Source organism: Podarcis melisellensis (assembly GCF_964234715.1).
Source record: "Podarcis melisellensis genome assembly, chromosome: 2".
Lineage (NCBI taxonomy): Eukaryota > Metazoa > Chordata > Lepidosauria > Squamata > Lacertidae > Podarcis > Podarcis melisellensis.
In genome coordinates this window covers 109,871,635-109,884,260 of record NC_138529.1, presented here as the reverse complement: position 1 = coordinate 109,884,260, position 12,626 = coordinate 109,871,635, and the positions used below count along the sequence as shown (strand labels likewise).

The 12,626-nt window shown below is 51.0% G+C and overlaps 1 protein-coding gene across 1 annotated transcript; it reads left to right on the top strand.

The window, feature by feature from the left end:
- LOC309364729 (uncharacterized protein) lies at nucleotides 1-7,934 on the top strand. The gene is made up of 3 exons (XM_081902542.1): nucleotides 1-154; nucleotides 1,862-2,028; nucleotides 6,567-7,934. Exons 1-3 carry the CDS (start codon nucleotides 4-6, stop codon nucleotides 7,878-7,880), a joined length of 1,632 nt encoding a protein of 543 aa, XP_081758668.1. The 5' UTR covers nucleotides 1-3; the 3' UTR covers nucleotides 7,881-7,934.
- The last annotated feature ends 4,692 nt before the right edge of the window (nucleotides 7,935-12,626 follow it).

Sequence of the window (12,626 nt, the reverse complement as noted above, 5' to 3'; positions counted from 1 at the left end):
TCCATGCCCAAGAGGAGAACGGTCCGCTCGCTGGAATGGCTGTGCCTGGAGAATGTGGCTAAAAATATCCAGCGCATCTGGGCCAAAGCTTGTGCGGAAAACCACCAGGACGGACACCGCGTTCGCTCTGTTTCAGAGCCCTACATCTGCCTGCGTAAGAGGGGCACGGCAGATGGGGAGGCAGAGGAGAGACCGGCCACAAAGACCCCATGGCCAAGCCACAGATTGCATTTCAAAAAGGCAGTCTGGCAAAGCATTGGGGGGGGGGGCGTCTTGGCCCTGTAGCCTCCTGCAATTTGCATCTCTGAGCCTTGTAGTATCCTATGCAGGTGGTCCTGTAAAAATTGGTTCTCAAGCACACCTGGCTAGAAAAGCTGCCTAGGTAGGAAAGCTCCATCTCTTAAGGCAGAGCTGGGGAGGAGGTGGCCGTCCAGATGCTGTTGGACTCCAATTCCCATGAGCCCCAGCCAGCACGGCCTGTAGTCAGAGATGATGGGAGTTGTGGTCCAGAGCAAAGTTCCCCAGGAGACGGGCAGGTGTGGAGGACTTCCTGGTCCTGAATGGGGTAACTGTGCCCCTGAAGGACCAGGTGCGCAGGCTGGGAGTCATTTTGGACTCGCAGCTGTCCACGGAGGCACAGGTCAATTCTGTGTCCAGGGCAGCTGTCTACCAGCTCCATCTGGTACGCAGGCTGAGACCCTACCTGCCCACAGACTGTCTCGCCAGAGTGGTGCATGCTCTAGTTATCTCCCGCTTGGACTACTGCAATGCACTCAATGTGGGGCTATCTTTGAAGGTGACCCAGAAACTACAACTAATCCAGAATGTGGCAGTTAGATTGGTGACTGGGAGCGGCTGCCAATACGACATAACACCAGTCTTGAAAGACCTACATTGGCTCCCAGTACGTTTCCGAGCACAATTCAAAGTGTTGGTGCTGACCTTTAACGCCCTAAATGGCCTTGGCCCATTATACCTGAAGGATCGTCTCCACCCCCATCGTTCTGCCGGGACACTGAGGTCCAGTGCCAAGGGCCTTCTGGTGGTTCCCTCATTGCGAGAAGTGAGGTTACAGGGAACCAGGCAGAGGGCCTTCTCGGTAGTGGCACCCGCCCTGTGGAACGCCCTCCCATCAGATGTGAAGGAAATAAGCAGCTATCTTATTTTTTTAAAGACATCTGAAGGCAGCCCTGTTTAGGGAAGCTTTTAATGTTTGACAGACTATTGTAGTTTAACATTTTGTTGGAAGCCGCCCAGAGTGGCGGGGGAAACCCAGCCAGATGGGCGGGGTTTAAATGATAAGTTGTTATTATTATTTTTGTCCTGCTCTTAGCAGCAACTTTTCCTATGCAGTTTCCTGTTCTGGTAGATCACTCGGCTACCCAGATTTTAAAAGCTAAGCAAAATCTGGCAAAGTCTTTGCCAGGGAGCATGTCAGTGACTGGCTGGCTAATAATAATAATAATAATAATAATAATTTTTATTAATTATTTATACCCTGCCCATCTGGCTGGGTTTCTCCAGCTACTCTGGGCGGCTTCCAACAAAATATTAAAAGTACATTAAAACATTAGTCATTAAAAACTTCCCTAAACAGGACTGCTTTCAGATGTCTTCTAAAAAGCAGATAGTTGTTTGTTTCCTTGACATCTGACGGGAGGGTGTTCCACAGGGCAGGCGCCACTACCGAGAAGGCCCTCTGCCTGCTTCCCTGTAGCCAGGGGAACTTTCCCTGTAATGTCCTGCTGTCACCCTCTGCACCTTCTGGTTTGCTTCTAGCTCCTAATCACCTGAGTAAAGCATGTGTCTAATTGTTGTGCATAGCTTTGTGTTTATATCTGGGTATTTCTTCCCCACCCAGCTGACTCCCTTGTCCAGAAGCTGTTCAAGTTAATGGAGGAAGGCAATCGCTTGAACCGACCGGTCCTGCGCTTCCTCCTGGTGCCACAGCTGACGGTGCTGAGCTTGAACATGTGCCCGAGGCTGGTCATCAAGGCCGTTGCCGACATCATCGCAGTACGTTGCAAGGTAAGGAGAAGATGCTTTGTAGAATCATAGAGTTGGAAGAGACCACAAGGGCCATCGAGTCCAACCCCCTGCCAAGCAGGAAACACCATCAGAGCACTCCTGACATATGGTTGTCAAGCCTCTGCTTAAAGACCTCCAAAGAAGGAGACTCCACCACACTCCTTGGCAGCAAATTCCACTGTCGAACAGCTCTTACTGTCAGGAAGTTCTTCCTAGTGTTTAGGTGGAATCTTCTTTCCTGTAGTTTGGATCCATTGCTCCGTGTCCGCTTCTCTGGAGCAGCAGAAAACAACCTTTCTCCCTCCTCTATGTGACATCCTTCTATATATTTGAACATGGCTATCATATCACCCCTTAGCCTCCTCTTCTCCAGGCTAAACATGCCCAGCTCCCTTAGCCGTTCCTCATAAGGCATCGTTTCCAGGCCTTTGACCATTTTGGTTGCCCTCCTCTGGACACGTTCCAGTTTGTCAGTGTCCTTCTTGAACTGTGGTGCCCAGAACTGGACACAGTACTCTGTGCTCTGACTTGGTTCCTGGGGGGAGCTCCTTCCTCTAAAATGGGGGCTCCACTCTTGCTGCCTCCTGGCCATAGCTGTCAACTTACAGATTTGAAAATAAGGGACCAGCAGCCTCGAAAATAAGGGATCAGCAGCCAAAATAAGGGATTTTGCTTAGCTTATACAGAAATCCGGCACTGATGGAGCCATGATGCTTTGGCTGCCACTGACTGTGTTTTGCAGGGGGTTGGTCTAGATTATCCTAAGGGTCTACAACTTCCACCAAGCAAGAGTGGCAGACAAAACTGATGAACAACGTTGAGATGGCAAAGCTTACAGGCAGAATTAGAAACCAGGAAGAGGACCTCTTTAATAAAGAATGGGGAAAGTTTATAATTTAGTTGAAAAGCTATTGTAAAGGGTTACATATATTGGTAGGATTGACAGAAAACTTGTAGTAAAAATTTGAACTATGGGTGGACAAATGTTTTATAAAAATAGTTATGAAAGGGATGCAGAGGGGGAAATCACGACATTAAGATGCTGCACTGGTTGGAGGGGATGCTAAGCAGCACGTCGGGGCTGCCGTCGTCCTGGCGCGAGGAGTTCCATCGGCCCTTCCCCGCCTGAGAGCGAGGGAGGGAGGGAGAGAGACTCTCGCCCACACCGTCCGCACATGGCTCTTAGCGTGGAGGAATGGCACTCGAAGAAACAATGGTTTTGGAAGCTTTATGTGCAGAGTTCCTTACTGGTCTCTGCAGTGAATGAGAAATTTGGGGGTGTCCCGTTTCCATGGTTGGCCTGGTCTCAACTTCACTCCTTCTTAAGAAAGTCAAAACAGGTAACAACACAGCAATTTGACTCAGTTAAAGTTCTTGCCGAAGGATGAAGCACCCTTTTCAAGCGGCCTGGTTTCCACTATTTAATTACCGGTAGTTCTCTCTATTTTGTGTGAGTGTTTGGAGGTGTGAGGATGGGTGGTGGTTTAACAGATTGAGGGTGAATCCAGACAAGACAGAAGTACAGTGGTACCTTGGGTTAAGTACTTAATTCGTTCCGGAGGTCCGTTCTTAAGCTGACACTGTTCTTAACCTGAGGTACCACTTTAGCTAATGGGACCTTCTGCTGCTGTCGTGCTGCCGGAGCACGATTTCTGTTCTCATCCTGAAGCAGAATTCTTAACCTGAGGTAATATTTCTGGGTTAGCTGAGTCTGTAACCTGAAGCGTCTGTAACCCGAGGTACCACTGTACTGTTTTGGGGGGGATGGGACGGGTAGGTGAGGGGGAGACTCTGGTCCTGAATGGGGCAACTATGCTTCTGAAGGACCAGGTGCACAGCCTGGGAGTCATTTTGGACTTGCAGCTGTCCATGGAGGCGCAGGTCAATTCTGGTACGCAGGCTGAGACGCTATCTGCCCACTGACTGTCTCGCCAGAGTGGTGCATGCTGGATACTGCAATGCGCTCTATGTGGGACTACCTTTGAAGGTGACCCAGAAATGACAACCAACCCAGAATGCGGCAGCTAGACTGGTGACTGGAAGCGGCTGCCAAGACCACATTACACCAGTCTTGAAAGACCTACATGGCTTCCAGTACGTTTCCGAGCACAATTCAAAGTGTTGGCGCTGACCTTTAAAGCCCTAAACGGCCTCGGTCCAGTATACCTGAAGGAGCGTCTCCACCCCCATCGGTCTGCCCGGATGTTGAGGTCCAGTGCTGAGGGCCTTCTGGCCGTTCCCTCCCTGCGAGAAGTGAGGTTACAGGAGACCAGGCAGAGGGCCTTCTTGGTAGTGGCGCCCACCCTGTGGACACCTGTGTATGAAGGGGGAATGAGGGAGTGGGCTGCACCGGGTAGCATTTGGGGAAAGGGTTCCATAGTGGCCGCCCCCCCGATACGTACACAACCCCTTCCCGGGATGGGTGCCACATGCCATGTCCCCGCGGCAATGCGCCACGTCCCCACGGGCGACGTGCCATGTCCCTGTGCTGTGTGCCAGCCACGCCACCGCTTGTTCTCCACTCCGGGGGCTGTAGCATGTTCCTCCACCACTGTCTGTGGAACACCCTCCCATCAGATGTCAAGGAAATAAACAACTATCTGACTTTTAGAAGACATCTGAAGGCAGCCCTGTTTAGGGAAGTTTTTTATGTTTGATCTTTTATCGTGTTTTTAATATTCTGTTGGGACCAGCCAGAGTGGCTGGGGAAACCCAGCCAGATGGGCAAGGGTATATATAATATATTATTATTATTTATTATTATTGCTATTGATGTCGGGCCATCTGATTATCGCAGGACAGTCTGGGCGCACGATCCACAGGAGAGAGAGAGACTGGAGATCAGTTAAGGAAAGCCTCCATTTAATAAAATGATTGCTGCGTGAACCAAAGGGCTCTCCCACACTTAACCTTCGCTCCACGCATTCTGGGAAAGGTCTTGCGTGTCCAAACACCTCCAATTGCTTTCCCCGGGGAAACCCCGCTCTGTAACGTTGAATCGGAACAAATGGCAATTTGGGTTCTCCCTTGATTCGAGAAAGCATTGAAGTGTGTGTTTTCACAGGGAGTGCGGCGGCGGCAAGGAGTGCTTTGACTCGGTCTGGAAAAGTGTGTACCTGTGTCTAGAAAGTGCAGAGGGAAAATAGCGTGGTTCAGCCTCTCCGTGGCTGCGCCCCGCCTCCCCCCGCTGCCCCCCCCGCTAAGCCCTTTCCCTCTGTGGTAGCAGTAGGGGGCACAGCATAATGTGCTCACGGAGGAAGGCTGGAGCATGGCAGCAGTGACGAAGAACAGTCATACCTCAGGTTAAATATTCTTCAGGTTGAGCGTTTTCAGGCTTTGCTCCGCAGCGACCCAGAAGTAACGGAACACGTTACCTCCGGGTTTCGCCGCTCGCGCATGCACAGACGCTCAAAATGACGTCATGCGCAGAAGCGGCGAATTTGCAATGCGCAGTTGCGGGTTGCGTTCTACTCAAGATGCGAACGGGGCTCCGGAATGGATCCCGTTTGCATCCAGAAGTACCACTTTACAGTGATAGCAGCTAGCAGCTGTGGATTTTTTACTTTATTTTTTGCCTCCAGCAGCAAAACATTCCAGTCCTGCAGAGAGCATGCATAGAATCTAGCCTACCACACAAGCACAACTTCCGCATGCATTGTGCTTGGCAGTTTTGCCTCTCGCCACAACCACCACTGACATCCGGCCCTGGAAAGATTGCCCAGGGAGGAATGTGGCCCTAAGGCCCTAACCCCCAGATGGAACTGATGGTGGCACATTTCGTGGGCTAGTGTAGATGCATAGAGAGTTGTGCTCAAGTCGACGCCCTTTGTTTTCCTGTTCGCAAAAGCTAATTTGACAATAAATGGGTGAGGTTTCTTGTATGTGTTTCTTACTTACTGCATTGGTACTATGGGCCACTGTGCTCTTAGTACGATGCTTTGTTAGCAGAGGGGGACCATTAACAGTGGAACGCTGGACCAGCAATTTCTGTCTTCTGTGCATTTTGTGCACATATGACAACAGGCAAAGGGTGCCATGTTTTGGTAGGTGTTCCTGTAGGGCAGACATTAAGGGACACGGACACACACACACACAGGCTCCGTGGAACCCAACACATTAATACACAGCATGCCATTTACAGTGGTACCTCAGGTTAAGTACTGAATTCGTTCCGGAGGTCCGTACTTAACCTGAAACTGTTCTTAAACTGAGGTACCACTTTAGCTAATGGGGCCTCACGCTGCCGCCACGCTGGCCGGAGCACAATTTCTGTTCTCACCCTGAAGAAAGTACTTAACCTGAGGTAATATTTCTGGGTTAGCGGAGTCTGTAACCTGAAGTGTATGTAACCTGAAGCGTATGTAACCTGAGGTACCACTGTATTTACAATGACTTCTGCCAACTTGGTGCTGCCCCATACGCCTTCTGCGCTGGCTGCGGCTGATGGGATTTGTAGTCCGGCGAATCTGGAGGTCGGCAAATGCCGTTGTACGTGAGCAAAAACAAACCTTTCCCTTTCTCTTTCCCTGACACGGCAGAACCTGTCTTCCCTGGATATCAGAGGCTGCTGCCGGATCCCCGCAGAGTCCCTCGTCGACCTGGTGAAAGCTTTGCCGAACCTCGCCCAACTCAACCTGTCGGACACCCAGTGCAACGCCCAGGTGCTTGCTGCTGTGGGCTCCCACTGCCGGCAGCTTCTCGAACTGGACATCGTCGATTGCAGCAGGCTGTCTCCAGAGTGCCTCCTCCACTTGGCCTATGACCCTGCCACAGGCTCACTCCGCTCTCCGGCCTTGAAGGTGCTCAGAGCCAGATATCTGTTGTGCAGACCTCTCCTCCGATGCATGGTTCAACACTTGGTCTTTCTGCTCCTGGCCTTGCGGAGCCTGACGATCTTGGACCACCCTTTCGTTCTGGAGGCCGTGTGCGCGATCTACAGGCGGCAGTTCGACGACGTCCCGGTTGCCCCCGAGTTCCCCTCCCTGGAGGAGCTGGCGAGACGCAGGATGTCCGGCCATAGCGGCCACGGGCTCACGCTGACCCTCACAGAATTGGACGATGTGACACTGAGCTGCCTGCCTGCCGCTTTAGCCGTGTGCCCGCACTTGGCCGACGTCACTCTGATTTTCGAGGGCAGCCCTGGCTTGGGCCAGGACTTTGCACCCTGGCGCTACATCTCCTGCCTGACCCTTGACAATGACAGCCAGTGCGATGTTGCTGATCTTCTGCCGATGGCGGCCGCCCTCGGAGCACAGCTGCACTCCCTCTCATTGAGCGGCTTTCTCTGTGAAGATGCTTCTTCCTTCTGGACCTTCCTGGGCCACTGCCTGAACCTCCGGAAATTGGTGGCTAACCTCCCTCCTCCAGCAGTGTGTGCCCCTGACGACGACGACGACGATGAGGAGGAGGAGGAAATGGTCGAAGACTTGGAGGGAAATTTCCGCCCCGCGCCTCATCAATTCCCCCACCTCCGTTACATTTTCCTGATGTACCCTGACGCAGAAGGCCCCCTTCCTTCCCAGCACAAAGCCGTGTTTAGAGCATGCCTTGTGTCCCTGCTCCGACATTCGCCCCAACTCGAAAGCTTGCTGCTGGCTTGCCTGCCTTTCTCCCTGGACAGCGTGTTTGAGCAGGTGCTGGAGCCGCCGGCCATAGCCCTGACCCACCTCCAGAAGCTCTCCTTGATGGAAACCAGGGTGTCCGGAAGCACCATCCACCTGCTGTTATCCTCGGAAAACCAGCTGAGCTTCCTCGATGTGCCGGCTTGCTCACGTATCTTCAGGGCAGACTATGACGACTTCCTCAGGAGAGTCAGGAGTGAGGGTTTGGACATGGAGATTTCCTGGGAGTGAAAAGCCTGTTTCTGCTGTTGCCCAGGACGGCTGCTCCTCTTGTGTTGGGGCCAAGACAGGGTCTCTCTTAATAAAGTTTGCTTTATCTAATAGTTTTTCCGCCTCTCAGCGATCTTGAAACCCAGAGCGGGATGGTCAAGTGTCTTTATGTGTGAGTTGGGGGCAGAGAGGGGCATTTTACGCTGGGCTTGTAGTAGCAGCTCCTCCCTGAGACCCATGGGCATGGAAAGAGCCCTGCATTTATATATATAAAAAATAGTTTAAAGGCCCATCTAATCCAGTACAGTGTTACCCTGGTTCTCAAACTTAACCCGTTCCGGAATACGTTCCAAAACCAAAGCGTTCCAAAACCAAGGCACACTTTCCCACAGAAAGTCATGGATTAATCCGTTCCAGACTTTCAAAAACTACCCCAAAACAGCAATTTAATATGAATTTTACTATCTAACGAGACCATTGATCCATAAAATGAAAGCATTAATCAATGTACTGTACTGGAAAATAAACAAGACAGTATTGTAGATAATAAAAATTAGAATTATTATTTTTTCTGACCTGCATTGATGATCGTCATTGTTTCGATGGGGGGCTTTTATCCATTTCTGCAGGCACACAAACAAATTAACCAAAAAAGCCTCAAAAGCAAAAACTCAAAATAAATAGCAAAAACAAAAAGCACCAAACGTAATCCAGAAGTTTGATTGACTTCCAAAATGTTCGAAAACCAAGGTGCATCTTCTGATTGGTGCAGGCGCCCTGGGAACAATAGCCGACAGCCACATTGGGCATTCGGCTTCTGAAAAACGTTTTAAAACCGGAATACTTACTTCCAGGTTTTCGGCATTTGGGAACCAAGGCGTTTGAGAACCAAGGTACCACTGTATCCTGTTTCACAGTGGCTGATGACCAGTTATTCTGCATCAGGCCTCTCATCCCACAGATGGCACAAAGCCATTATGCCTAGGATCATTGATAGATTGCTCCATGGATTGGACTAATTGACTTTCCAAGAAGAAAAACCCATCTAAGCCACTGCCCGTTGCCACAGCTACGAGAATCCCACTTCTCTCTTCTGAATTGCCCCCTATATGGCATCATTGGATGATTGAAGTTATAGCATTTATACAGTCCTTTTGGTGTGTCTGTCCAGTTTTTCCGCATCACCCAGAATTCCATAAAATTCTGTTAACAGCTGAAGGCCAACACGGGCTCTTAGGTATACAGCCCATAATAGTAAGCAAGCCTGGAAACTTTTAACAAAAGTAATTGGTGTGTGAGTGCGTGTGTCATATTCCTTTGGGAAGAAAGGTGGGATAGAAATTTAATTGTAAAGAAAAAGGCATGTATTGAGTGGATAAATAAACTACCGGTGATAAAAATGCCACAGGAGAAGCCATAGAGGGAGAGGCCGCAGTTCAGAGGAATAATTTTGCATACTTTGCATGGAGAAGTTCCTTAATTCAGTCCCTGGCATCACCAGGTAAGGTCTGGAAGGAATCCCTGCCTGAAACCCACTACCAAATGATCCTCACTTTCTGTGCTGCTGCTTGATAGAATACTTTTTTTTTACACATACACAGAGACTGGAGGGAAAAGGTTTCTAGACTAGAGACTTTATATCGGAGGGTTTTGTGTCATTAACAGTAAGCTTAATGATCATTATATGCTTCTACAGATGCAGAGAGAACAAGCAGTCGGTGGCAATTTAAATTTGTATTTCTCTTTTTCCTTTTTTCTTCTGTTGGGGGTGGGTGGGTGGGATGGATATTTGGTTGGGGATTAATTTTAGTATAATTGTTCTGTTTTGTTTTCTGTTGTTTTATTGGTTCTGTATAGTTTGTATTTTGTTTTTAAGGGGCGGGATCAGGGCTGCCTGGGAGAAGAAGAAGAGGAGGAGGAGTTTGGATTTGATATCCCGCCTTTCACTCCCTTTAAGGAGTCTCAAAGCGGCTAACATTCTCCTTTCCCTTCCTCCCCCACAACAAACACTCTGTGAGGTGAGTGGGGCTGAGAGACTTCAAGGAAGTGTGACTAGCCCAAGGTCACCCAGCAGCTGCAGGTGGAGGAGCGGAGACGCGAACCCGGTTCACCAGATTATGTGACTACCGCTCTTAACCACTACACCACACTGGCTGTATGGGGCCCCAGCCCCAGCCAACACGATGGCTGGGACAAGTTCCACAGGGGCGGAAGCACTGGGACATCCGATCTCGGTGATCATGGGCAGGAGGCGGAGTTATGCTAAGACCAGACCATGTCATTACCGAGGAGGCAGGTTTAGTCGTTGTTTGAAGACTATCCCTGCCTCCGGGTCTGGCCTTGACCGGATGGATACTGGAATCAACAGGGGAAACCCACATGACCTGAAGGTGTTGCTGTGTAATGCCAGGTCAATGATGAATAAAACCACTGCCATCCACGACCTGATTGTGGATGGAGGACTTGACCTGGCATGTGTGACAGAGACCTGGTTGGAGGAAGCAGATGGGCCTGTCCTTGCTGCCGCTTGCCCACCGGGTTTCTCTTACGCACAGCAACCCAGGTCATGTGGGCGGGGAGGGGGGGTTGCAGTGATTTTTAGGAAGTCATTAGTTTGCATCAGGCGTCCTACTGGGAAGACCCAGTTTTCTGAGTGCATGTTCTGGAAGTTGGGCAATAGGGGCAGTACAGGATTCCTTTTGGTGTACCGACCTCCCCGCTGCACCAAGGATTCCCTGTCCGAGCTGCTTCAGGTCGTGGCGGATGTTCTCCTGGAGACACCTAGCTTGGTTGTCCTAGGGGATTTTAACATCCATGCCGACACGACCTTACAAGGGGCCGCTCGGGACTTCGTGGAAAGCATGGCCTCCATGGGGCTGTCCCTGAATAAGTTGGGCCCAACTCATAGTCATGGACATGCCTTAGGCCTGGTATTCACCTCTAGTGACGTGGGTGATCTAACACTAAGTAAAAGTGAAACCAAAGAAGTGCCATGGTCAGATCACTTCCTGGTGCAACTGGACTTCTCCGCGACCCTTCCCCTCTGCAGGGAGGTGGGACCAATTCGGATGGTCCGCCCCCGCCACTTAATGGATCCAAATGGTTTCCAGAGAGTGGTAGGGGATGTTTTATCCCATGTTGATGGCCTTTCAGCTGATTCCCTGGTGGCCCGCTGGAATGCGGAGTTAACCAGGGCAATTGACTGTCTGGCTCCGAAGCGCCCTCTCCGATTGCATGGAGCCCGGACAGCCCCGTGGTTTTCTTCGGAGCTGAGGGCGATGAAAAATCGCTGAGACGGCTAGAGCGTCAGTGGCAGAAAACTCACTCCGAATCTGACCGGACACAGGTTAGAGCTCAACGTCGAGTCTACCAAGTGGTGATAGCGACGGCAAAGAAGACTTTCTTCACCGCCTCTATTGCATCTGCAGAAAATAGTAGCAGGAGACTCTTTCAGGTGGTTTGCAATTTAACGGAACCACCTTTACCACCGGGGCCTTGTAAAGACCCCAAGATCTCCTGCAACGATTTTGCAAAGTTTTTTGCAGATAAAATCACTCATATTCGGAAGGAGCTAGACACCACCGTGGGAGCAGGGCTGGGGCGGGAGAGTGCTAGAGCCCTGTCTGGTCAAGTTGCATGGAATCAGTTTCAATCCGTTACCCCCGAGGATGTGGACAGGCTGCTTGGACGCGTGAAACCAACCACCTGTCTCCTTGATCCTTGCCCATCCTGGCTAATAAAAGCATGCCGAGAAGGGCTGGGCGATGGGCTCTGCGGGGTGGTGAATGCTTCCCTCTGTGAGGGAACATTCCCAGATCCGCTGAAAGAGGCGGTCGTTAAACCGCTTCTTAAAAAACCATCTTTAGACCCGGCCAGTATGGCCAACTATCGCCCAGTCTCAAATCTTCCATTCTTGGGCAAGGTGATTGAGCGTGTGGTTGCTGAACAACTCCAGGCACGCCTGGAGGATGCGGACCATTTGGATCCCTTCCAATCGGGGTTCAGGCCTCATCATGGGACCGAAACTGCCTTGGTCGCACTGGTTGATGATCTCCGGCGAGCTAGGGACAAAGGTGAGAGTTGTTTCCTAGTTCTGCTGGATCTCTCAGCGGCCTTTGATACAATCGACCATAACATCCTTCTGGACCGTCTAGAGGGGTTGGGAGCTGGGGGCACTGTTATACAGTGGTTTTGCTCCTTCCTCCTGGGCCGTGTTCAGAAAGTGGTGGTGGGGGATGAGTGTTCAGACCCTTGGGCCCTCACTTGTGGGGTACCTCAGGGTTCCGTCCTCTCCCCCATGCTTTTTAACATCTATATGAAGCCGCTGGGAGAGATCATCAGGGGGTTTGGACTGGGTGTCCATCAATATGCAGATGATACCCAGCTCTACCTCTCTTTCAAATCAGAACCAGTGAAGGCGGTGAAGGTCCTGTGTGAGTGCCTGGAGGCGGTTGGAGGATGGATGGCGGCTAATGGATTGAAGCTGAATCCTGACAAGACAGAAGTATTGTTTTTGGGGGACAGGGGGCGGGCTGGTGTGGAGGACTCCCTGGTCGTGAATAGGGTAACTGTGACCCTGAAGGACGAGGTGTGCAGCCTGGGAGTCATTTTGGACTCACAGCTGTCCATGGAGGCGCAGGTCAATTCTGTATCCAGGGCAGCTGTCTACCAACTCCACTTGGTACGCAGGCTGAGACCCTACCTGCCCGCGGACTGTCTCGCCAGAGTGGTGCAGGCTCTAGTTATCTCCCGCTTGGACTACTGCAA

Excerpts from the sequence above, each read along its gene's own strand:
- LOC309364729 (XM_081902542.1), top strand. The coding sequence starts at position 4 with ATGCCCAAGAGGAGAACGGTCCGCTCGCTGGAATGGCTGTGCCTGGAG. Across the intron at positions 155-1,861 it reads AGAGCCCTACATCTGCCTGC|CTGACTCCCTTGTCCAGAAG; the intron begins GTAAGAGGGGCA and ends TTCCCCACCCAG. Across the intron at positions 2,029-6,566 it reads TCATCGCAGTACGTTGCAAG|AACCTGTCTTCCCTGGATAT; the intron begins GTAAGGAGAAGA and ends CTGACACGGCAG.